The following is a 23,160-nucleotide window of genomic DNA, read 5'->3' as shown; positions in this document are numbered from 1 at the left end:
AAATGCAGCAGGGTTTTGTTTGTATGATAGCCAATTGTTTTTCGCCACGTCATAAATTTAATTAGAATCACCAATTATCTCTAGGGATTTGTAGCAGGGCTACCCCTTTTCACCCTGACCAATCATAAATCATGGGCTAAGTTTTGTTTCTTGTTAGTGTCGCAGTTATAAATCTCTTTTTGACATGCGCAGCAAAAAAACTGTTACTATCTTCTTGTTAGTTAACTCTTAGTTAACCTAGTGCAGACTAAAACTGTTTTTGATTAATATATTTCTTGCTTGTGGCATGGGCAGTACTTAATTTGGTTGTGACACAGGTCACATACTGCTTTGCACAGGAGCGGAGGCCGATGTCATCTACCTGGATTTTAGGAAGGCCTTCAACACAGTTTTGCATCCTATTCTCATTGGGAAGCTAACAAGCTGTGGAGTGGATGCCTACACAGTTAGGTGGGTGGCTAACTGGCTTAGGGACCCCACCCACAGAGTGGTGGTTGACGGGTCATTCTCGACCTGGAAGGAGGTGGGCAGTGGGGTCTCACAGGGTTCAGTCCTTGGGCTGGTGTTATTTAATATCTTCATCAGCGATTTGGATGAGGGTGTGGTGAGCACCCTCTCCAAGTTCGCGGATGATACCAAATTATGGGGCAAAGTTAATACACCAGAGGGTAGGGAACAGTTAGAGGCTGACCTGGAGAGGTTGGATCAATGAGCGGAACATAATAGGATGCAATTCAACAAAGATAAATGTAAGGTATTCCACCTAGGAAGGAGGAATCCCCAGCACACCTACAGGTTGGGGGATGTCCTCCTCAGCAGCTGAGAGAGATCTTGGAGTCGCAGTTGACTCCAAGATGAACATGAGCCAGCACTGTAACGAGGCCATCAACAAAGCCAATCACACTTTGTCGTGTATTAGCAGATGCATGACCAACAGATCGAGGGAGATGATGCTCCCCCTCTATGCAGCATTAGTCAGGCCGCAGTTGGAGTACTGTGTCTAGTTTTGGGCACCACACTTCAAGAGGGACACAGAGGATCTGGAGAGGGTTCAGAGGAGGGCCACTCACATGATTAGCACTCTCCATGAAAGACCCTATGAAGGTTCAGAGATCTGGATCTCTTCAGCCTATACAAAAGATGGCTGAGGGGTGACCTTGTAGCTGCCTATAAATTTATCAGGGGAGAACAGCAGGGAATTGGGGATGCGGTGTTTACCAGAGCACCCCAGGGAGTAACTAGAAATAATGGGTGCAAACTAGTAGAGAGTAGATTTAGATTAGACGTAAGGAAGAAATGTTTAACAATAAAGGTGGCCAGAGTCTGGAATGGGCTTCCAAGAGAGGTGGTCCTATCACCTAACTTGGAGGTTGTCAAGCCTCCTCTTGGAGATCACCTGGCTGGGGTCATCTGACCTTGGTCCTCTTTCCTGCCAGAGGCAGGGGTTCGGACACGATGATCCATTGGGTCCCTTCCGACTCTATATGAATCTATGAATCTATAACCATCAATGTGTACCCTTGAGCAGTAGCTCTGTCTCCATTTTTAATTCAGCTAAAAATATGTTTGTCCATACAATAAAAGAATGTCAAGTCATCTGCTTCAAAATTTTTAAGAAAAACACAGAAAATGACAAAACAGGGTAAATGTTTAAAACTTAAGTTAATCGCTATTAAACTGCATCAAAACCTTCTTTAAAAAGTGATACTTCTCAAAAACCAAAACCAAAAAGGATTTGCGTAAAGGATAACTGATGCTCTCAACATACTCATATGTATTTGCAGCTCTGCATTATGAAACTTATATGCTAATTTTCTGTTACAGGGTTTTAGTGGTCACCAATAAGAGTCCAAAAATAATTTTTCCTCCAATTCCAAATTAGTCAAATGTATTCTGTGCTGCACTGAATTAGTTAAGACAGTTCTCTTTTCTAGATGTTAGACATGTCTTGCTTACATAACTCAGGGTGAAACTGACCATCAGATTTGGGCTGGTAAGGAACTGTCCTTCCAATCAGATTGGGAAAGGACCTTAAGAGTTTATAGCCTCTGTAACAAGGAGCATGATTCCAAGAGAGGAACCATGTGACCATATGTTGCTTAATCAAATCATTGACACATCATGGGCCTCAAGAATTGGTAGCACCTGAGTCGCTCAATTCTCTGTCAGTGATGCACAATAATTTTGCCTCTTGAGGACTGAAATGTTTTAGCCTATGTAAAGGCCTGAGGCCTAATATTGGGATATCTGAATGAAATATACTATCCTATGATATACAGGAGGCCAGAAAACATGATCTTTCTGGCTTTGAACTCTAGGATGAAATATTAACTGTAATAGATTTGTTCCTTTTATTGTACAACATTCAACTACAGCTTTAAAAACAATCACGTACAAATAATTTTAGGGGTTCTTTTTTCTACGTCTTGAAAGAAACTGCTTCATTTCTCACAGGTGGAAATGCGTCTGTAAAACAACTATGATAAACTTTAATATACCAAGGATGCTGAAAAACAAAAGGGAAACACTGGCATATTTCCAAAGGAAGATAGTTTATATTATAGCTGGATCTAACAACTTGAGTACTTTTTATGATTATTAGATAAATTGAAAGTATATTATTAGAGAGGGTCCAAGAGAATTATTTTCTACCAACATATCAAAAAAATTCTTGAATAACTTGCCACTGAGAATTGTATTTTACAAAATACAAAATTACACCCCTGTTTTTAATGAAGTTGATGTAAATTTTGCTATGGCATTCAATAAGAACACTCACTTTATTTGCATAAATGTAGCACAACAGTTTACAAAGATGTAGACATCTGGGCCTGAGTCATCACCAGAGTGTAATATATGCTGATGATCTACTTAGCAAACCCTGTCATTTTTATCTCTATTCATTTTATAATTTATCCATTGTCAAAACAACCTTTCCAGAACTAAGGATTTACAAGTGATTACACTTTTTGTAATTTTAATAATTGTAAGAGGAATAAGTTGACTCAATACCCAATTGGCTTCAGATACTGAAAATTTCCTTCCAAAGCCTACAACCATTATGAGGTATGGAGTTGGGCAATACAAGTACTGTGATATTAGTTTTGCACAGCTGCTGTATAGTATGTGATGAAGGTTGTCTTAATTCAGCTAGGACTATCATTCCTCTGAGATAATTCATGGAAAAACTGATTATTTTCTTGTACAGTAGAGTGTTATCTAGAAAGTCAGTAAAATAGGTTTTGTATTAACAAAACCATCCGTCCACTTTCAGATTTTGGTCTTCAGTGAGATAACTGTGCATTGCTTATTTAGGGTGCTCTGAGATTTTAAAACATTACCCAAAAGTTCAATTTCTTGTTGGTTTTTCCCCCCATACTTCCTGTACAATAATTATTTTCAGAACTTCACACTGAGTGAGATGTTTGATTAACAGAAAAACTGATTTTCTAGAATAATGGTGACACTAATTATTTTGGATAATCAATGTTCTATTGTGGTTTACATTTCTGCTTTCATCATTCTAGGATCATATGGTTAAATAATAATCACATGAAATGAGATTTTTACTACAGGAGTGACAGTGAACCTCAAAAGTTTTATTGTACTTTATAGCACGTAAAAGATGTGTGTTAATGCAACTGCTCTTGGGAGATTAGCATATGTCTACACTGAATATTAGTAGACACTTTTAAAATAGATAACAGTTGTTCGTTTCTATTTGAGCCTTGAATCTTTACTCATTTTTTAGCTAAGCAAACTTTTCAAGTTTCCTAAGAATTATTTATTTAACACGCTTTTCTTCTCTTCAAACTAAATCTATTTCATCGGATGTTTCATCTCCATATATTGACAACTTATTGAGAATTTATGCAAACTAGTATTCTTATCATCTGGTCAGCTTTACTTAGAAATTCACATTCTCTCTCATTAGACATGTCTACTTTTTCCCAGCTTGTTTTACTTGTCTCTTCTCCAAACAATTTAATTGCATGCCAGCTTATGTTTTGACAGGAATTCAAGCGAAAACATAAGTACACATTTTTTTTAAAAAGTCGCTCAAGTCTGATCTCAATTATTGATGCTTCCAAGTGAAAGTATACAAAATCCAAGCTAAGAATCAACTTGTATCAATTTCAGAGTCCATCAAGGTACCGATAGAGAATTTACCATCTTGCTATTATGTATATTACCTGTGTACACAGAACTGTTTGTTTTCCTATTATAAATCAGAGCTGTCCAACTTCTGATCTACCACAGGCCAAGATTTCTATTCATATCTTTCTCATGGGCTGGATTTTTTTTTATTTTGAGTGGATAAAAATCAAATAATTAGTTTTATATATCTATCTATATAGATATAGACAGGTAGATATATAATTAACTTTATATTATATATATGTTTAAGTATAATACATATTAATTTAAAATTATAAGTACTTAAATTAAGTAATAATACATTTTATATACATGATTGTGTGTGTGTTTTAGTATAGAGAAGAGGCATAATTAAAACATCTACATATTTAAATGAAACAACTACAAGTATTAAAATGTAGTAATTTAACAACTTTTTAATGTAAAAAGTGTAGATAATCCATTTACTGCATAAAAGAATCAATATCAACTGACTTCAATTAAGTTAGTGATGAGGTGATGTTGCTAAAATGACTATCCAGGAAATATGCCAGAGGCAAGAATTCTAGTGAGTGGTATCTTCTATTGGACTATGCAATTGGTCCAATAAAAGATATCACTCGCAAGAATTCTTCCCTCCTCAGTTAAGGCCAGCTGAAGCAAGTGAGTGAGCGCCTCATCTGTAAATCAATAATTATACCAGAATTTTATAAACTTCTTTGTAGGAAAAGCACTTTCACATAGGTATGTGCTGCCAAACATTAAAACATTCTTTAAACTGAGGTCCCTTATATCTGGGAAGAGATTCTCTGCTACAAGTTTAAAGAAGTACCACCCTGTTTCTTGTGTTCTAGCAAGGAATGGGTTGGCTTGTAAATCACACAGCTCAAAGTATATGGTGGAAGACTGATTTTAAATTGCAGCTCTGAGCAAGCTGTTGAAGAGCATCAGTTTGTTCTTCAGTAACTCAATTTGGTAAAAAAAAATTGTTAAATTCCTCCATCATGACTGCCACATTGGATGAAAATTCCCAAACCACTTTTAAATTGTTCTGTTTCTTTCTTCAATTCTTTGCAAGATGGAAAAAATCTGTAAGATCATCCTTTTAAAAGGTAGCCTTGAATAGTATAAGCTTGCTATGAAAACCATTCAAGCATCCAAAGAGGTCTGCTATTATCAGATTCTTACCCTGCATTTTTAAATGAATTGAATTTAAGTGAATGGCAATACCAACTCAGACAGAAATTCTAGAGACAGAAGTCTCTTCAAGTTCTGCAGTGTCAGCTTTCACTCAGGAGCAGATGGTGGGGGCGGGGAAGGTAGGTACAGTGCTGCAGTTGCACACCCTTTGATTTCTGGTCTACTCAAAGTTTAGAACAAACTGTCTGGCAGTGGCAGCAGCATTTCTATTCAGGTAGTGGTGAGGGAGTCACTTGAGTTCATGGCTCATTATAATCTGCCCGATTCCTTCTAAACTCTTCATTTCACAAGTGCTAACCATGTTTTCTCTTTTTTAATGGTCTTAGTGTTCCACTAATTAAGCTATTATTTCTTTCTGCTATCTGCTAGCTGCTCCTGTTAATGTAGTTCCTATTTCATAGCCCTGCAGACTGTTTTTAACACTAGCTAAAAACATTAACTCAGGTGTGGAAACAACGCAATGAAGCTTTGGATGCACTGTCAAGGTGCTCAAGAAGCCTTGATTTTGTTATATGAATCTGAACGATATATACTTAATCTCAATGAGTACAGGACTTAAGAAATAATATCTTTTGAGTATTTTTTCTTATTATGTTTTTAATATATAACATAGCATATTACATATAGCAAATAATATACATTCCAATGAAGTTATATTCATTTTTGCTGTACTCTTAAACTGAATATATAACTGTAGGCCTCTAGCATAGAAGCCTCTTGTTTCTTTTTACCTGGAGAAGTATGTGTTGTGTTACATGTGCTGATGCACCACACCATCTGCACCCTCCCATTTCAGAATACTAGATCCATTCATACTTTTATTTATTCTTTTTTGGAAAACTGAAATATCTTTTCGGAGAGCAAAGAACCTTGTGAGAACCTTACCAGCACTTAGCCAGCAAATTTCTGAATGAAGACATAAATCACTATACACAGATGGCATTTCTTCCAAGAATTATTGGAATTTCCTGCATGACGAAAATATAACCTCCACCACCACTGAGACCGGTAACCTTCAGAACCACTTTTTACATCTTCAACTTGTTTCACACATTTTCCACACAAAGATTCTTGGTGAATTATGCAATGAATTACGGGGCACATAACATAACACCAGACTTTTTTGTTCTAATGCAGAATGACACAGCCAGGGAATGGAGGGTGAAGGAAGGAGAAACAGAAGGTATTCCCTTCCTCCAATAGGGTGTTCCCCACCACACTTGTACACTGTGGAAAAGCAGCGCCCCAGCCAAGGCAATGAGCATTGTGGAGGTAGGAACAGAGATAATGTGCAGCCCGGCACCACCACAGAGAAGCAGTCCCCAGTCTGCAAGCATGGTGACTGCCAGAACTTGGACCCAGGACAAGTGAAGCTACCCCACAATCTGGACAGAAGCAGCCCCACCTCGTGGGCTAATCACTGATATTGCTCAGCAAACACCTGGCATCAAGGTGCATCTCATTTGCAATCCACAATTTAAAAGTTCTCAGGCTATACGTGGCCCTCAGGCCCTCAGTTATACAGCCCTGTTATAAGTCAATCAAGCAATAAGAGGTATGAGGATTGTAGCCATGAAACCAAACAAAACTGTACCTCTTATTTTTCATCAACTGCTTGAGTCTTTCCTTACTACTCTATATACACACATTCGTTTGCCAGTGCCTAATTTGTTAATGACTACATCCTTTTGTTTCCCATCACTAGTTTTTATGATCAATTTTAGAATAATGTATAATGCCTCTGATAACTGTAGTGACTACTTAAGCCAAGATCCAAATTTAATTACATTGTTAAAAAATAGCTTTGTTCCTTGGGTTCCGAAAATGGATGTTAGACTCTAATATGTGGTTTCTGATACTCTTATCTATTTCTGCCTGCCATATTGTTTTGCGTCAATCTTTCACATACCTCTCTCTACTCAATCTATGTATTTTGGCAGCATTTCTTGTGTAATCACTAGGTCTTGTCAATTTCTTTTTCCCCAATTAAAATTAAACTTCACACAGCTTAGTACATATTAAATATAAAATGAAACTGACAAGCTGACAAAAGGAAAACTGAAAAAGCTGAAAAAGCTGAAAAGCTAGAGGAGTGGGCAAAGCTTTACAAACTTAAGCATTTTGACTGGAGCAAAAGGGGAAAAGGACAGTTTTGAACATAATCAGAAGCAACAGATTTTCTGAGCTGAAGAGCACTCCAGCCTGCAACAAACATGTTATTAATGTCTCGTTTGGTTTCTATTTAGAAGCAGCTGAAGATTAATTAAAAGGAGCTATGCACAATTAAAAAAATGTTATGATCACCTGCCAGCCAAGTACTGTCAAAGATATGGACATGTGTAGGCAGATCAGAGAAGTAGAACACTTGAAGTGGGAGCGGAAGGAGAGCATTATATCTTAGGTACACAGCAATGTAAGGTCTGTACACCACATCTTTACTTCTTTGTTCTGCTCAAGAGAAGCCATAGTCTGAATAGCCCCATGAAAGTATTAGGATCAGACCTTCTGACTTATACTGTATTTCACCAAAAACTTGCAGTTCTCAAACAGGAGAGGGGAAAAAAGAGGTACATGAACTTTGATTTCTCCAGAGAATCAAGAAGAGATGTCTTTGTCCTAAGAATATGCTAGGCTGACAGGTTGCATTTCTTTCTCAGATGTACCTTTCCATTTTTTATGGCCATATGCATGTGCTCTGACATGGGTTCACAGGTAGCAGTTAAATAAAAAAGGCACTGCTCTGCTGGTATCTGACATTATGTGACCCTTCGTACCTTGGGGAATGTGTAATACAGTAATGGCTTGCCAGACAATAGGAAGCTGCATTTATTGCCTGAAGGAGGTACTACATACCAAATTTGAGGTATCAATCTCCCGGATTTCCGTAGCTGACGTGCAAAATAGAGTGCATTTGTGTGGACACAGTTTCTAGTTCCTTCATTTTTAGTTTCTTGTTCAAATACTTGAGGAAAGATAGCAAGATGGTTACATAATTAGGAAATGAATCTCTTCTAAAGGAGCTTGTACAGCTGATGGGGGTTTAGTCCTCCGGGTTTTATTCCATGCCCCCTAAATTGAAACAGTGGGTTTTTAATTGAAACCCAGCATTTCAATTTTTCTGTCACATTACTGCGAGGGGCCTGATCCTTTTTTATTTTTTTTGGTCAGAGCCAGAGCCTGCCCGCAGCCGAGGAAGGACATGGCCGCAGTCGTAGCCCCTGAACTATGTTGGGGGGCTGTGTTCCTTTGCTCCACAGCAGCACCACCCCTGGGGCCGCCCAGGCACGGTGCTAGTGGGCCAAGTGCTGCCCCAGGTCAGAGGCAGCACCTGGCCCAATCCAACTGTTCCCCAAGCCCACCCACTGGAAGCCCACTGGGCACTGCTCCCCAAGCCGACTCGGGGAACAGTTGAATCTGACCAGGCAGCACCCAGCCTGACATTAGTCTGTCCAGCCAGCCCCACAGGGCACCACTACCACAGAGGGAAGGACCAGAGCCCCCCGCAGACCAGGGGCTGCTTGGCCTGCTGGCAGCTCACCCCCTAGTTGTAGGAGAGGCTGGCAGGCTCTACCAAAAATAATTTTTTAAAAAAGGATCAGGCCCCTCACTGCTTCTGCCTTCAGCAAGCTCCTGTGCCCAGGAGGACGCCTTAGAAGAGATTCATTTCCTAATTATGGAACCATCTTGCTATCTTTCCTCAATTATTTGAACAAGAAACTAAAAATGAAGGAACTAGAAACTGTGTCCACACAAATGCACTCTTTTTTGCATGTCAGCTACAGAAATCCTGGAGATTGATACCTTAAATTTGGTATGTAGTACCTCCTTCAGACAATAAATGATGCTTCCCATTGCCTGGCAAGCCATTACTGTATTACACATTCCCCAAGGTACGAAGGGTCACATAATGTCAGATACCAGCAGAGCAGTGCCTTTTTTATTTAACTGCTACCTGTGAACCCATGTCAGAGCACATGCATATGGTTATAAAAAACTGAAAGGTATATCTGAGAAAGAAATGCAACCTGTCAGCCAGGGACAAGCTGGCTTGCCCCTGGGGAAGCTCAGGAAGGTGGCAGGAGGGCAGCTGGGTTTGCTGGCAGCCAGAGAAGCTGGTGGGAATGGTGCACAGGGTGGTGGAAGCCTGGGCAGGCTTGAGGAAGCATAGGATCAAGCACCTCTGAGCTGGGGCAGCACCCAACTAGCTAGCAGCCTGCCCAGGCCTGCATCACCCCATGCACCATCAGCAAACTTGGCCGCCCTACTGCCGCCTTCCTGAACTGCCCCAGGGGCAAACCAGACTGTTCTCAGTTGGCCCCAGTCATCCTGCTGGCCACAGGAGCCTGCTGAAGACAGAAGCAGCGAGGCGCCAAATCCCTTTTTTCTGTGGAGCCTGCCCATCTCTTCACAGCCGGGGGGGGCAAGCTGACTGCTTCATTATTGCAATTTGCAAAGTTGCAAATTAAACTACATTGGGATGTAGTTTAGTTTGCAACATTGCAAATTGCAATAATTCAGCTGTGAGCTTGCCCCCCGGCCATTTGCAAACTCATTTAAAATCCCCAAAACTCTTGCATGTGGACAGCGTGATGCCATTAAGCCACACAGTGATATTTTTGTCACTTTTACATGGTAATGGCATCACGTGTACAAGCACCCTAAATGGAGTAGCTACCTCATCCACCAAAGACAACCCAAGCATTTGCAATACAATACCCAAATAATGGTGAGTTTAGATTCTATCAGTCTGACAACCACTGTAGCTTCTACCAATGCTGCAATAAATCCCTCCCATGTCCATCCAGTTTTCTTGTCCAGGTCAAAACAATCAACTTTCTCTCCTTCCACTCCCACTTCAAGTGTTGTACTTCTCTGATCTGCCTACACATGTCCATATCTTTGACAATACTTGGCTGGCAGGTAATCATAACATTTTTTTAATTGTATTAAAAACAAACAAACAAGATAATGCAGTTGTTTTCACTGGGACAACTCAGAGATTGAGGCATCATTAAACTGAGTAAAATGACATAATTATGTCCCATAATTTCTGTAAGACATTATAGAATGCAAGTAAAACACAAACTTCCAGGTTTCTCCATAACAAATATTCAGGAAAACAAGCTATCAGAAAGGCTATCAGTTCATTTTCACCCAAAGTCTACATTTCTATATTTACTGCTTGTACCTACTCCTGTGTATTGTTTAAATAGATGTTTCTTACCTTATTAAATAAAAATTCATGTGGGCGTTTCCATGAATTCACTTTTAAGGATGGTGGCAATTCAATCTTCCCTTCAGGGTCCTCAAAGACATGCTACATAAAACATACATGTACAAGACTTGAAGAATGTATATTTGCTAACCTACTGAATCTTCCACAAAATTTAAAATGCTCTATTATTCATGTGATTATTCACTGGGAAGAGTAGGGCACAGTGAAGACAAAAGATGGTCACTTATCAATAAGTAGGGCTTACCGATATGTAAATTGGCAGTCTGAGAATTAATATCCAGTAGGTGCTGAAATTTGAGCACCCTCATTTGAAAATGTCTGCCTACATAAACACTCACTAGTTAGGGGAGTTAAAAGGAAATCTACTAGGAAAGTATAAACACACACACACACACACACACACACACACAAAAACACTCATTACTTTTGTTACCATCTCCCTTTTATTTATAAACTACAACTTCAGTGTACTAATCTGCGACTTGAACAGTAACAATTGTATCTGAGAAAAATGGAAAGGTGTTTATGGATGTAAAGATTTTAAGAAATAGTTAGTTTTGAAAGTCTAAAGGAAGCCTCATAGGTTGGGTTGAAGGACTTACTATTAGAGAGACTAAAGTTACCTGTTTGCTCAAGTCAACAGAGTTCCAAATACTGACCTGAATTATGCTCTCAGAAGTGGAAACATATCTGTATGTAGGTATCAGATATTGGTACAGTATCAGATAGTTGTACAGTTGGTATTGGATATTAGGTTAATCTAATATTAACAGATATTATCTGATATGAGATATTAACAGATTTTTTTTTTCATTTAGGACAACTACATGAAACAGGTCCCTGGCAGATGTGCAATTAAAGGCGAGATGGGATCTCATGCACGATCCACACAATCACACTTCCTATCATGCCACATATGCATGGCAGGAGATGTGACTGTAGGATCAACCATCAGATCCCATCATGCCATAGTGCTGGTGCAGGGGGAGCCTTGGAGCCTGATCCTGGGCTCCCCCTGCACTGGCAAATAGCAAGCTCCTGGAGCTGGGAGCCCTGATCAGCAACCATGCTAGGAGCCATCAGTTGATCAGAGCTACCTGCCATGGGGGCTCAGTGGAATCCTTGACTCTAACTGCACTCTGTAGGCTGGAAGCCCTGATACGCTGCTCATCTCAGCTGAGGAGGGCATATTGGAGTCAAGGGCTCCAATGTGTCCCTGTGGCTGGGAACAGCAGCTGATCATGGAAGCCCCCAAGGCTGTGACCCACAATCAACTGATCAGCACTCTTAGCCTCAGGAATACATGGAAGTAAAGTCTGGAGGCTAGGGGCTCCAATTAGCCTGGCCACAAGTTCAGTTAATGGTGTGATAGGAACCAACCACAAAAGTTATTACACATATTTTGTGTAATAACTTTGTGTGTTAACCAGTGTAATAACAAACAAGGAGTAAGCCACATTTTGTGTAATAACTTTGTAGCTTATTGCTTATTTTATCACACTATTCATTGCATTAATGTGTGGCCAAATAATTACTTAAGATGTCATTAACTGGATCATGTAACATGTGCTAGGGGCCTTAGGCATGTGGTTTTGCCAATAACCAAAAGCTGAATCAAGGTCCCTCAAGAATATGAATGCTCCAAGCTAATGGGCTTTGACTGGCTATGAGTTTTGCTGGGAAAGAGAGGAGGAGGATGGGAGACAGGCATGGGAAAAGTGAGAAACAAGGCACAGCAATCTGAAAAATATGTGGTACATTGCCTTGAGAGAAACCTAAAGAAAAAGGGCTGTTGAGTCAAGAGCTGTGAAGAGAGAAACTGTCTCCAACTAGATTCCCCTGGTCTTCAGAAAAGCAGGATTTTGTACATTCTCATACCAGAATCCATCACTTAAATGGGCTAACCTGCAAGAACTTGAATTTTTGCCAGCTGCTCAAAGACAGTAACTACATAAAGCTCTTTAAAATGTATGATCACACGTGGTGTGACGAACACTTTTAGCATCCCTCTCCCACATCAAACATGTAAAAGCTGCACACAGCTTGATGCAAGAGGCTTACGTGACCTGCGAAACGCCTTGAAAGTTGCTGAAGACAACAGATTTTCATTTATAATTATTTTTACTTATTATTTGTATTACAATGTACTGTGCAACCCTTTGAAGCATGACCCCAAAAAGACGAAGGGTCAGAGAAGAAAGAAACAAAAACAAAGAGAACTGAGATACCTTGCTTTGGCAGGCTAGTGGCACTACTGGGAATAGGGTGCAGGACTCCTAAGTCCCACTTTAATACATATCTATTTGATGTTTTGCTTAAATTTGAACTTAGCTGGAGGAAACAGATACTTAGTTATTTATACATAAATATGCATACACAACCTGTAGCAACTATATGCGTTTGTAAGGAAAGGCTGGAATAACTACGGTTATTTAGTCTGGAGAAGAGATGACTGAGGCAGGATCTGATAAGTCTTTATATACCTAAAGGGCATTAGAAAGAAGATGGAGAAGGGCTTTTCTGTGTCCACAGAAGACAGAACTAGGAGCAATGACCTGAAATTGCAGCAAAGGAAATTTAAGTTGGAGATTAGGAGGAACTTTCTGAGTGTGAGGATGGGCAAGCATTGGGAGAAGCTACCTAGAAGTTGTGGAATCTACATCCGTGGAAATTTCCAAGAGCAGGTTGGACAGACACTTGACTGGAATGGTTGAGTTGAGTTGATCAACCCTTGAGCAAGGGGCTGGACTAGATGACCTTGTGAGGTTTCTTCCAGCCCTACTTTCCTATGATCCTACATATGTATCACAAATATATAAAAATACAGCCCGTAGGTATAAATCAGATTATCAATAAGATTCTAACATGAATTGCCATTCCACAATAATATATGTCAAAGGCATAAATATCACCAAGTAATGCTGGAAGGCTTACTAAACAGCCTTTTTTCTTTTTAATGTATTTTTCCTCCTTAGTTTACTGACTGATCACAAATGTACCTGTTACTATGGCCCCCTCTACACATTACATTTTAGATGTGATTAACCAGTAAATCATGCCTTAGGCTGACACAACTGCATGTTCAACCAATGAATGGTGTGATGAAACAAGCAATAAGTTGCAAAGTTATTCCACAAAAAATGTGAAATAACTTTGTACCTTGTTCTAATCATGCCATTAATTGAACATGTGACCAAGTGCTCCCAGGTGGCTGGGAACCCCATCAACCGGGAGCTCCCAGCCACATGGTGCACCAGCCACTATCAGCACTGCAGCTGACAAGGCTCACAGTTCTGGCAGCATTCCCATTGTGGAGTTTGCAGCAGGGGCAGCATTGTCAGCTGAGGTGCTTGCAGCAGGGAGTTCTCCCTGGTGTCTCCACTGCAAGCTTTGCAATGTGCAGGACTTGCTGCGGTGGCAGTAGAAAGTCAGTTGTGGGGCTCGCAGTGCAGGCAACACAAGGAACGCCGCCCCTGCTGTGAGTCCCGTCAGCTGCAGGGCTTGCAGATGCAGGAGTTGATACAGAGGGAGCCTGGAATCCCAAGCTCCCCCTGCACCTGTGATAAAGCCAAATGGGATCTAATGCACCATCCCACAATCAGGTCCCCTTCCATGCACATGTACATGGCAGAAGGCACAATTTTGTATGGACTGTGCATCCAATCCCATTGCGCCTTTATCTGCATGTGTAGAGGAGCCCTATGTAACAGTAAAAAGGAATGTCACTTCATTTTTGCTTCGCAGAAGGCACACCGATCTTGATATCAGTAGAGAGACAGAAAAACTCAGAAACGATTTCATTACAGATGCTGAGTTCTTGAAAATTAGCTCATGTCTCCTCAAGACAACTCTTACACTCTCCTGGCATCTATACACATGCTCTGGGGGAGGGGGGTCTTTAATTAGGAGAGCCGCTCTAATTAAAGCGCCTGGAGCATCTCATATATCAGCATTTCCAAGTTTCAAAATGGTGGCAGAGGTGCTTTATTTAAAGCTTGTTCAATGAGCTTTAGATAAAGCCCCCCTCCCCACCATTTTGAAGTGTGGGGACACTAATACACAAGACATGGAGGCTGGCTGCAGTGCAGTAATTACCATGCTCCAGCAGACTCGATTATTTGAGTCTGCTCTGACAGCGCTGTAATTACAGCACATAGGAGCAGCCTCCATACTCGTGTATAAACACCCTATGGCTGCAGAGGCCAGTTCAGATAAAGGAAAATGTATTTGCTACATGGAAGTCTATGTGGCAAGACTTGGGCCCCAAACTGGCCCCATAACTATAATGTATTTTTAACCATTGTTTGAAAAGGGAATCCCGTTTCTAAACTTGTAGTCTACAATAACAGCTCTGCTGGGTAAGGATTGCACTTGTATCTTTTTCTAACAAACTGTTTGATCCCACAACTGGTTCCATGTTAATTCTCTTCTGAACTATTTTCTACTTGGATGGATTTTTGAGAACTGTTGCACAAACAACGTGATAATTAATATGGCAAATTAAAAAAATGAATAAAATTAGGCAAAATATGTTAAGACTAGAATTACCTTAGTGAGAAGCCACTTAAAAGTTAGACAATGATTTCGAAGATACATTAAAGAAAATAATGTTTGTCCAAAACATTATACTGAAGTTAGGCCAAAGTGTTACTCTATTAAGCATATGTTAAAATAAATAAATAAACCTGAAATAACACATGCAACTTACTAAAACAGGGCTTTTTCCAGATTTATCTTTCTCTTTTCCGGTTTTTCCTGTATCCCACTTTTCTGCATTGATATCTGCTTCATTCCATTCTGGCCAAATGGGAAACTTCCCTTTCTTTGATTCAGCAGCAGTACCCATAGTGCTTGAAACAGAGCTTCCCCTGGAAAGCAATCCACATCACAATTAAAAATTAAGAATACACTGAAGAAGAAAAAAAAAAACATACTTCTGAGAATCTTCAAGCACCAAACTTTCATAATTTACTATTTGGGAACAGTATAGTGAACAGTTGAGGAGAACAGAAGGATTCCATTACAGTTGCTGAGTTCTTGCGAATTAGCTCTCAATGGCTGGAGGACATTGCAATGCCAGAGTCACTGCCACTGCCACTGCTTGCATCTGTGAGGCAGGACCGCTCACCATAGACGCTTCCACCCAGGTCCAAATTTGGCGCAATGGAGACTGAGGCTTGCAGGTTCCTTCCAGTGACGGCCAGGTTGGGGAGTGCCTGCAGCATGAGCAGTTCCTCCTGGTGATATGTCTCAGGGAACAGGCAAGAGAACTACAGAAAGAGCTGGCAAGGCTCCGAAGCATCTTCTGCCATGAGGCATTCATGGAGTCAATGCTGGAGACCTCCAGGACTGTGGAGGAAGAAATGCCAGACACAGCACTAGAGAAGAGAAAGGACGTGGATACCCAAGAGGGTGGAAGCTGAAGGCTTGTGGCTTCTGGCAGAAAGCCAAGATCTTCACCTCCACCTGTAGTAGTTCATCTGGAGAACAGATATGCAGCCCTACCAGCAGAGAGGGAGGAGCATGTTCCATTGGTGGAGGAAGGCAGGCCAGGACTCAAAGTGGGAAGGATTGAGATGACTGCCACCCAGAAGCAGTGATGGGTGGCAGTGGTTGGAGACTCCCTTCTGCAGGGATGGAGGGAGCCATCTGTTGACCTAACCTGTTGTCTTGGGAGGTCTACTGATAGCCTGGAGGCAAGATCTGAGATGTCAGAGAGGGACTATCGAGACTCATCTGGCCCTCTGACTACTACCCCATGATGCTCATCCATGTGGGTACCAATGACACCCTGAGCATATCAAAAGTGACTACAGGGATCTGGGTGCAAAAGTGAGGAGGTCTGGGGCTCAGGTTGTGTTTTCATCAATTCTTCCGGTCAAGAGAAAGGAGCAGGTGCATCCTGCAGATCAACACATGGCTGCACAGGTGGTGTCCCCAGCAGGGCTTTGGCTTCTTCAGCCATGGTATGTTCTTCCAAGAAGGATTGCTGGGAAGAAATGGGATCCACCCGAACAAAAGAGGGAAGGGCATCTTTGAAGACACGCTCACTAACCTAGTGAGGAGGACTTTAAACTAGTTTTGTAGGGGGATGGAGACCAAAGCCCTGAGGTAAGTGGGAAAGTGGGAGACAGAGGAAGAGCAAGCAGGAGGGGACAAAAAGGGAGGTGCTCTCATATTTCCTGAGAAATCAGGGTAATCAACTAGTTACCTCAGGTGCCTGTACACAAATGCACCGAGCCTGGGAAACAAGCTGGAAGAATTGGAAGTCCTTGCACAATCACAAAGCTATGACGTGATTGGAATAACAGAGACTTGGTGGGATAGTTCACATGACTGGAGCACTGTCATGGATGGGTATAGACTGTTCAGGAAGGACAGGCAGGGGAGAAGAGGAGGAGGAGTTGCACTTAATGTAAAAGAACCATATGATTGCTCAAAACTCCAATATGAAACTGGAGATCAGCCTGTTGAGAGTCTCTGGGTTAGGGTCAGAGGGGAAAGCAACAAGGGTGATGTTGTGATAGGGGTCTGCAATAGACCACCAGACCAGGAGGAATGTGGTAGATGAGGCTTTCTTCAAACAGCTGACAGAAGTTTCCTGATCACAGGTCCTGGTTCTCCTGTGGAACTTCAATCACCCTGACATCTGCTGGAAGGGCAATACAGCAGTGCTCAGGCAATCCAGGAAGTTTTTGGAGAGCGTTGGGGACAACCTCCTGGTGCAGGTGCTGAAGCAGCCAACTAGGGGCCATGCTCTTCTTGACCTGCTGCTGACAAACAGGGATGAATTGCTGGGGAATGTAGTAGTGGATGGCAACTTGGACAGCAGTGACTATGAGATGATTGAGTTCAGGATCCTGAGGAAAGGAAGGATGGAGAGCAGCAGAGTAAGGACCCTGGACATCAGAAAAGCAGACTTCAACTCATTCAGGGAACTCATGGGCAGGACCCCTGGGAAGCCAGACTGAGGGGGAGAGGAGTCCAGGAGAGCTGGCTGTACTTCAAAGAAGCCTTACTAAGAGTGCAGGAGCAAACCATCCCAACATGCAGGAAGACTAGCAAATATGGCAGAAAACCATCTTTGGCTTAGCAGGGATCTCTTTGGTAAACTAAATAAAAAAAAGGAAGCTTAAAGGAAGTGGAAAGTTGGACAAATAACTAGGGAAGAATATAAGAGCATTAGCTTTGGCATGCAAGGATGAAGTCAGGAAGGCCAAAGCACAACTGGAGTTGCAGCTAGCAAGGGATGTGATGGAAGGGTTTCTACAAGTATGTTGGTAACAAGAGGAGGATCAGGGAAAGTGTGGATCCCTTACTAAATGGGGGAGGCAACCTTGTGACAGAGGATGCAGAAAAGGCTTAAGTGCTCCATGCGTTTTTTACATCCGTCTTCACAGGCAAGGTCAGCTTTCAAACTACTGCAACAGGAAGCACAGTTTGGGGAGGAGGTGAGCATCCCTCAGTGGTGAAAGACCAGGTTAGGAACTACTGAGAAAAAGTGGATGTGTACAAGTACATGGTGCCAGATAACATGAATCTGGGGATGCTGAGGGAATTGGCTGATGTGATTGCAGAGCCACTGGCCATCATCTTTGAAAACTCATGGTGATCAGGAGAGGTCCTGGACGATTGGAAAAGGGCAAACATAGTGCTCATATTTAAGAAAGGGAAGAAGGAGGATCCAGAGAACTACAGACCAGTCAGCCTCACCTCAATCCCTGGAAAAATCATGGAGCAGATGCTCAAGGAATCCATTTCTAAGCACTTGAAGGAGAAAAAGGTGATTAGGAACAGTCAGCATGGATTCACCATGGACAAGTTATGCAGGCAACCAACTTGATTGCCTTCTATGATGAGCTGACTGGCTCTGTGGATGCGGGGAGACCAATGGATGTGGTGTGCCTAATTTTAGCAAGGCTTTTGGTATGGTCTCCCACAACATTCTCACAGGCAAGCTAAGGAAGCATGGGCTGGATGAATGGACTATAAGGTGGAAAGAAAACTGGCTGCAGCATAGGGCTCAGAGAGCAGTAATCAATGGCTCAATGTCTAGTTGACAGCTGGTATCAAGTGGAGTGCTCCAGGGGTCAGTCCTGGGACCAGTTTTGTTCAATGTCTTCATCAACAACCTGAAAGATGGCATAGACTGCACCCTCAGCAAGTTTTCATATGACAACAAGCTGGGAGGTGTAATAGATAGGCTGGAGGGTAGGCCTAGGATTCAGTGTGACCTAAACAAATTGGAGGATTGGGCCAAAAGGAATTTCATGAGGTTCAACAAGGACAAGTGCAAAGTCCTGCACTTAGGACAGAACAATCCCATGCACCAGTACAAGCTGGGGGCTGACTGGCTGGGTAGCAGCTCTGCAGAAAAAGACCTAGGGGTTACAGTGGGCAATAAGCTGAATATGAGCCAGCAGTGTGCCCTTGTTGCCAAGAAGGCTAGTGGCATACTGGGCTGCATTGGTAGGTGTCTTGCCGGTGGGTCAAGGGTAGTGATTATTCCTCTCTAGTCAGCATTGGTGAGGCCACATCTGGAGTACTGTGTTCAGTTTTGGACATCCCACCATGGAAAGGATGTGGACAAATTGGAGAGTCCAGCAGAGGGCAACAAACATAGTGAGGGGAGCTGGGGGACATGACTTATAAGGAAAGACCGAGGGAACTGGGCTTATTTAATCTAAAGAAGAGGAGACTGACTGAGAGGGGACTAAATAGCAGCCTTCAACTACCTGAAGTGGAGTTAAAGAGAGGATGGAGCTAGACTGTTCTCGGTGGTGGCAAATGACAGAACAAGGAGCAACGGTCTCACGTTGCAGCAAGGGAAGTTTAGGTTAAATATTATAAAGAATTTTTTCTCACTAGGAGGGTAGTAAAACACTGGAACAGGTTACCCGGAGAGGTGGTGGAAGCTCCATCGCTGGGCTAAACAAACCTTTGGCTGATATGATCTAGTCAGGGATGCTCCTACTTTGTTCAGGGGTTGGACTAGATAACTGTTAGCAGTAAGTCCTGGCCTGGTCACACATGTGTAGGATGACTAGAGGTTACAAGCCTCTGGAATCTGTGAACTTCTGACCTTGGTGATGCTGCAACCTGCTTCCCAGCTGCAAGCATGCAGAGTCTGTCAGGATTATACAACTATCACGGCAGGAAAAATATGATAATGAAGTGCTGGGTTGCAGGAGTTTGTGAGAGGACTAGTCATGTCTGCATCTCTGAAAGGGAGTATGCACTGTTTGTTTTGAGGCAAAGGGCACCTGTGTGAGCGAGGGGCCGAACTCCCAGGATATCACTGAGCTGTGGAGAGATTCCCGCCATACATGAACGCACCTGCCTGATCTACTTGCCATCCTTCATGAGGGTAAAGTATCGCCTGCCTTTGTATCCGAGGTGCTTGGTACCCATTTGGGGAAGGGCAGAGACAGCCTCAGTGACCGTGGCTAAGGCTGAAGTAGCGCTCACAGTCTCCACATTAGGCACTTGGTGCTCTTGACCGCCCTCTTGTGGTACCTCAGCGGGGGTTTGGCTGTTATTTGTAAATTCTGATATCATCAAAGCCTACGTCTGTCTGTCCGTCCATACCACTTCATTCACACTCTGATTGGCTGACAAACAGCCAATCAGAGTGCGAAGAGGTGTTCTGACAGAAGGCAGCCCGCTGCCATGATGGGGGGGACAGAGCGGAGCGGGGCGGGGCGAGGTGGGGGAGCAGGCCCAGACCCCAAGCAGCAGGAAGGAATGGGGAGCAGGCCCGGACAGGCAATTGGCTAGTATTGTATAAAGGCAGCCCTCGCTTAGCACTCTTAATTGGTTCCCAAAAAACCGAGCGTTAAGCGAAACCAATTTTTTGACGAACCAAGGTGGGAACACAAACAGGCGCTAAATCGCACAAGGAGGCTGTGTGCTGCCGATGCGCTGGGGCGCTAGTGTATGCTCCCTGCTGCCAGCTGTACGATGCCTGTGAGCGTTATAAGGAAACTCACTGAGCATTTAGTGGAATCGGGTATCAATGTAAAATGAGCATTCTGGTGAAATAGTGCTGAGCGAAACAGCGTGAAGCGAGGGTTGCCTGTATGCTGTTCTACCTTGTGATTCTTATTTCTTCTTATTGTTAGTGCTGTTATGTTAGCGACTGGATTTGTTATATATATTTTAATTGCACTTATATCCAATTGTCTTGGAGTTACTGGTTTATTGCCATCTGGGCGGGACCAGGCCATAGGTCTATACCTTGGGAAGAGTCCCTTTTAGGCCCACCAAAACTTTAATTGACAGGGTAAAGGGCAGAACAACCCTCTGGGTTTATTCAAGCAGAGACCCTGATGCTTTCCTGTCAACAATGTCCTCCCAAGGTCCCTTCCAACCCTAACTTTCTATAATTACTTCATGGGTCTTGCATATGACCGTCCTATTTATAAGTCTTAATTTGTTTTTTTCTCACTTGAAAGATATTGCTGACTCGCATTTCATTTGTGATTTGTTATGGCTCCCACACCCTTTCCCACAATCCTACTGCCAAGCCAGACCTTTTCCATTGCATATTCACGTCATTGATTTATATATTAGATATCCATAAATACAAACCTGCATGCATACACATATATATAGGTGACACATGGGGGGGGCAGGGGGAGAAAGGGCTCATGCCCCTCCCCGAGAGTGCTGGTGCCCCTCCTGACAGCGAGTGCTCCAGCTGGTAGGGGGGCACAGTGTGCCCCCCCCTGAAATTAGCTCTGCCAGTGACACACCAAAAAGGTTGGCCCTCACGGATCTGAACTTTTCTATTGGTACTTTATAGGAACTCATTGCCAAAAACTAACTGTTGGTATTACAGATAATCTCTGAGATTACTGAAACCGAATGATAGGAGGCCAACAACCTTTCTGCATTAAGATCCCTCTTGAAGAGTTCTTCCATGATTTCTAGAAAAAGAGCCATGGTTGAATTAGTTCATAAAAAGTGAGTCTTTACCAAATAACTGAACCACCTTATAACAGAACCTTCATGTGCCTGTATCTGAACTCTTTAACCATATGCTTTTAACACTGTGTGCCATTTTTCACAGCGCTCCATATGCCTAGTGCTTGCTACTCTAACTTACTGCAATGCATTAATTAGAATGGAAAGAATTTTGGGGTAGAGACCAAAAGGTTAAAATCACAGAACTAGACATGCAATTCCTACTGTAGGTACCACTGAGAGGCACTGCTGTACTGATGGCAGGTCCCGGCAAGAATAGGACCAAGCATCCCCTGCTCATCTCTGCTCACTGGGTCCACTAACACACACCAAACTCAAAAATACATCAGTGAGGTGGCTTTAGGTTCATACCTCTGAACGCAATCCTGAAGCTTTGGGCTTTAGTGAGGCTGTGAGAGTATTGATGGGGGTGAGCCCAGAACAACTGCACTAGGGAATTTCCAATTTAGCATCAATGGGCGCAGGTAAGCAGAGCATGTTTGAGCCCATTATTGCCAGGATCTACTGTTGCAGCACTGTAAACAGGGCAGCTGAGTTTTGGAGGATCACGGGGCAACTTTCTGCTTGTGGTAAAACCACCTATGTCCTGATGCTGCCAAGCTACTCAGCACCCTAGCTCAAACTAAGCACTCTAAGCTTCTTACCTTGGGATCGAATCCTGCAGACATTCTCAGAACACACTTGTCAGACAGGCCTGGCCGAAAACAAGCAGAGAATGGGACTTCAAGGGCTACGAAGTAATCAATTATGTGATATTATTAGGACAATCAGCTGGAAGACAAAATACCTACTATGACCGATTTAAAATCAAAGTGTGAGACCAGATGTCCCATATCCTTAAAGAATGTTTTGCCCATAGGGCTATCTACTATTCTTGGCAAGTCTCTCTCCTGTTGAAACTTTTCCATGTTATACAAATAATATAATAATATGCACTGGAGAATATTCTTTAACTTGACTCTCCTATATCTCAGGTAAATTCCTAAGCCAGAGGGATGGAGAAGCAATTTCATTTTCTCTCAATCTCTTTGGCCAAACAAAGGTGTCAATATTTTTTTTTAAATGGAACAGAATCAACAAGAGAATCATCCCAAGATGCACAACAGCCTGACGGCTAGTATATGTTCCTGGAATGTGGGAAACCTGTGTTTAAATACCTGGCTACCTTAGAAGGACAGGACTTCAGTACTACCCCTCTCCTCAGCACTTCCTATTTGCTAGATTAGGCAACTCCACATGCAGCTTCCTCACTTCTCACTTAATTATCCAATGAATCAATCAAACATGGAATTCAGGTACCTTATTCAGGGATGACAATCCCACTGGGCAGCACCAGGATACCTAACAGACAAACACTAAGGCACCACAATACTATTGCGGATTTAGACCTGTGTGTTTTTATTTGTTGTGTCAAGCATCTATTATACTCTGCTACCCTATGAGAGAAAAAAAAAACTGCTTTTCCTCAGTTGTCACTTCCTGGATAGCTCCCTAAAAAACCTAAAGACTACCTTGGCCCCATGAGACGAATGGAAAATAATAAACCTCACCTCAAAACCCTTTGAAGATGAAAAAAATCTAGGTACAATTAATTCATATTC

General features: G+C 42.3%; 1 protein-coding gene across 6 annotated transcripts in view; it reads right to left on the bottom strand.

Annotated features, from left to right (window-relative positions):
* Nucleotides 1-23,160, bottom strand: part of ADGB (androglobin) — a 286,810-nt gene that overhangs the window by 247,402 nt on the left and 16,248 nt on the right. For all 6 annotated transcript variants that reach the window (XM_006034315.3, XM_025216304.1, XM_025216303.1 and 3 more), the window contains exons 2-3: nt 15,282-15,441; nt 10,562-10,654 (exon numbers count right to left, since the gene is read on the bottom strand). In XM_006034315.3, the coding sequence (XP_006034377.2) occupies nt 10,562-10,654; nt 15,282-15,441 (253 nt within the window). The remainder of the gene's footprint in view (nt 1-10,561; nt 10,655-15,281; nt 15,442-23,160) is intronic.

The sequence above is a fragment of the Alligator sinensis genome, unplaced genomic scaffold, assembly GCF_000455745.1.
Source record: "Alligator sinensis unplaced genomic scaffold, ASM45574v1 scaffold1494_1, whole genome shotgun sequence".
Classification (NCBI taxonomy): domain Eukaryota; kingdom Metazoa; phylum Chordata; order Crocodylia; family Alligatoridae; genus Alligator; species Alligator sinensis.
Note: the sequence above shows the minus strand (reverse complement) of the source record. Positions and strands in the feature narration are given on the sequence as shown.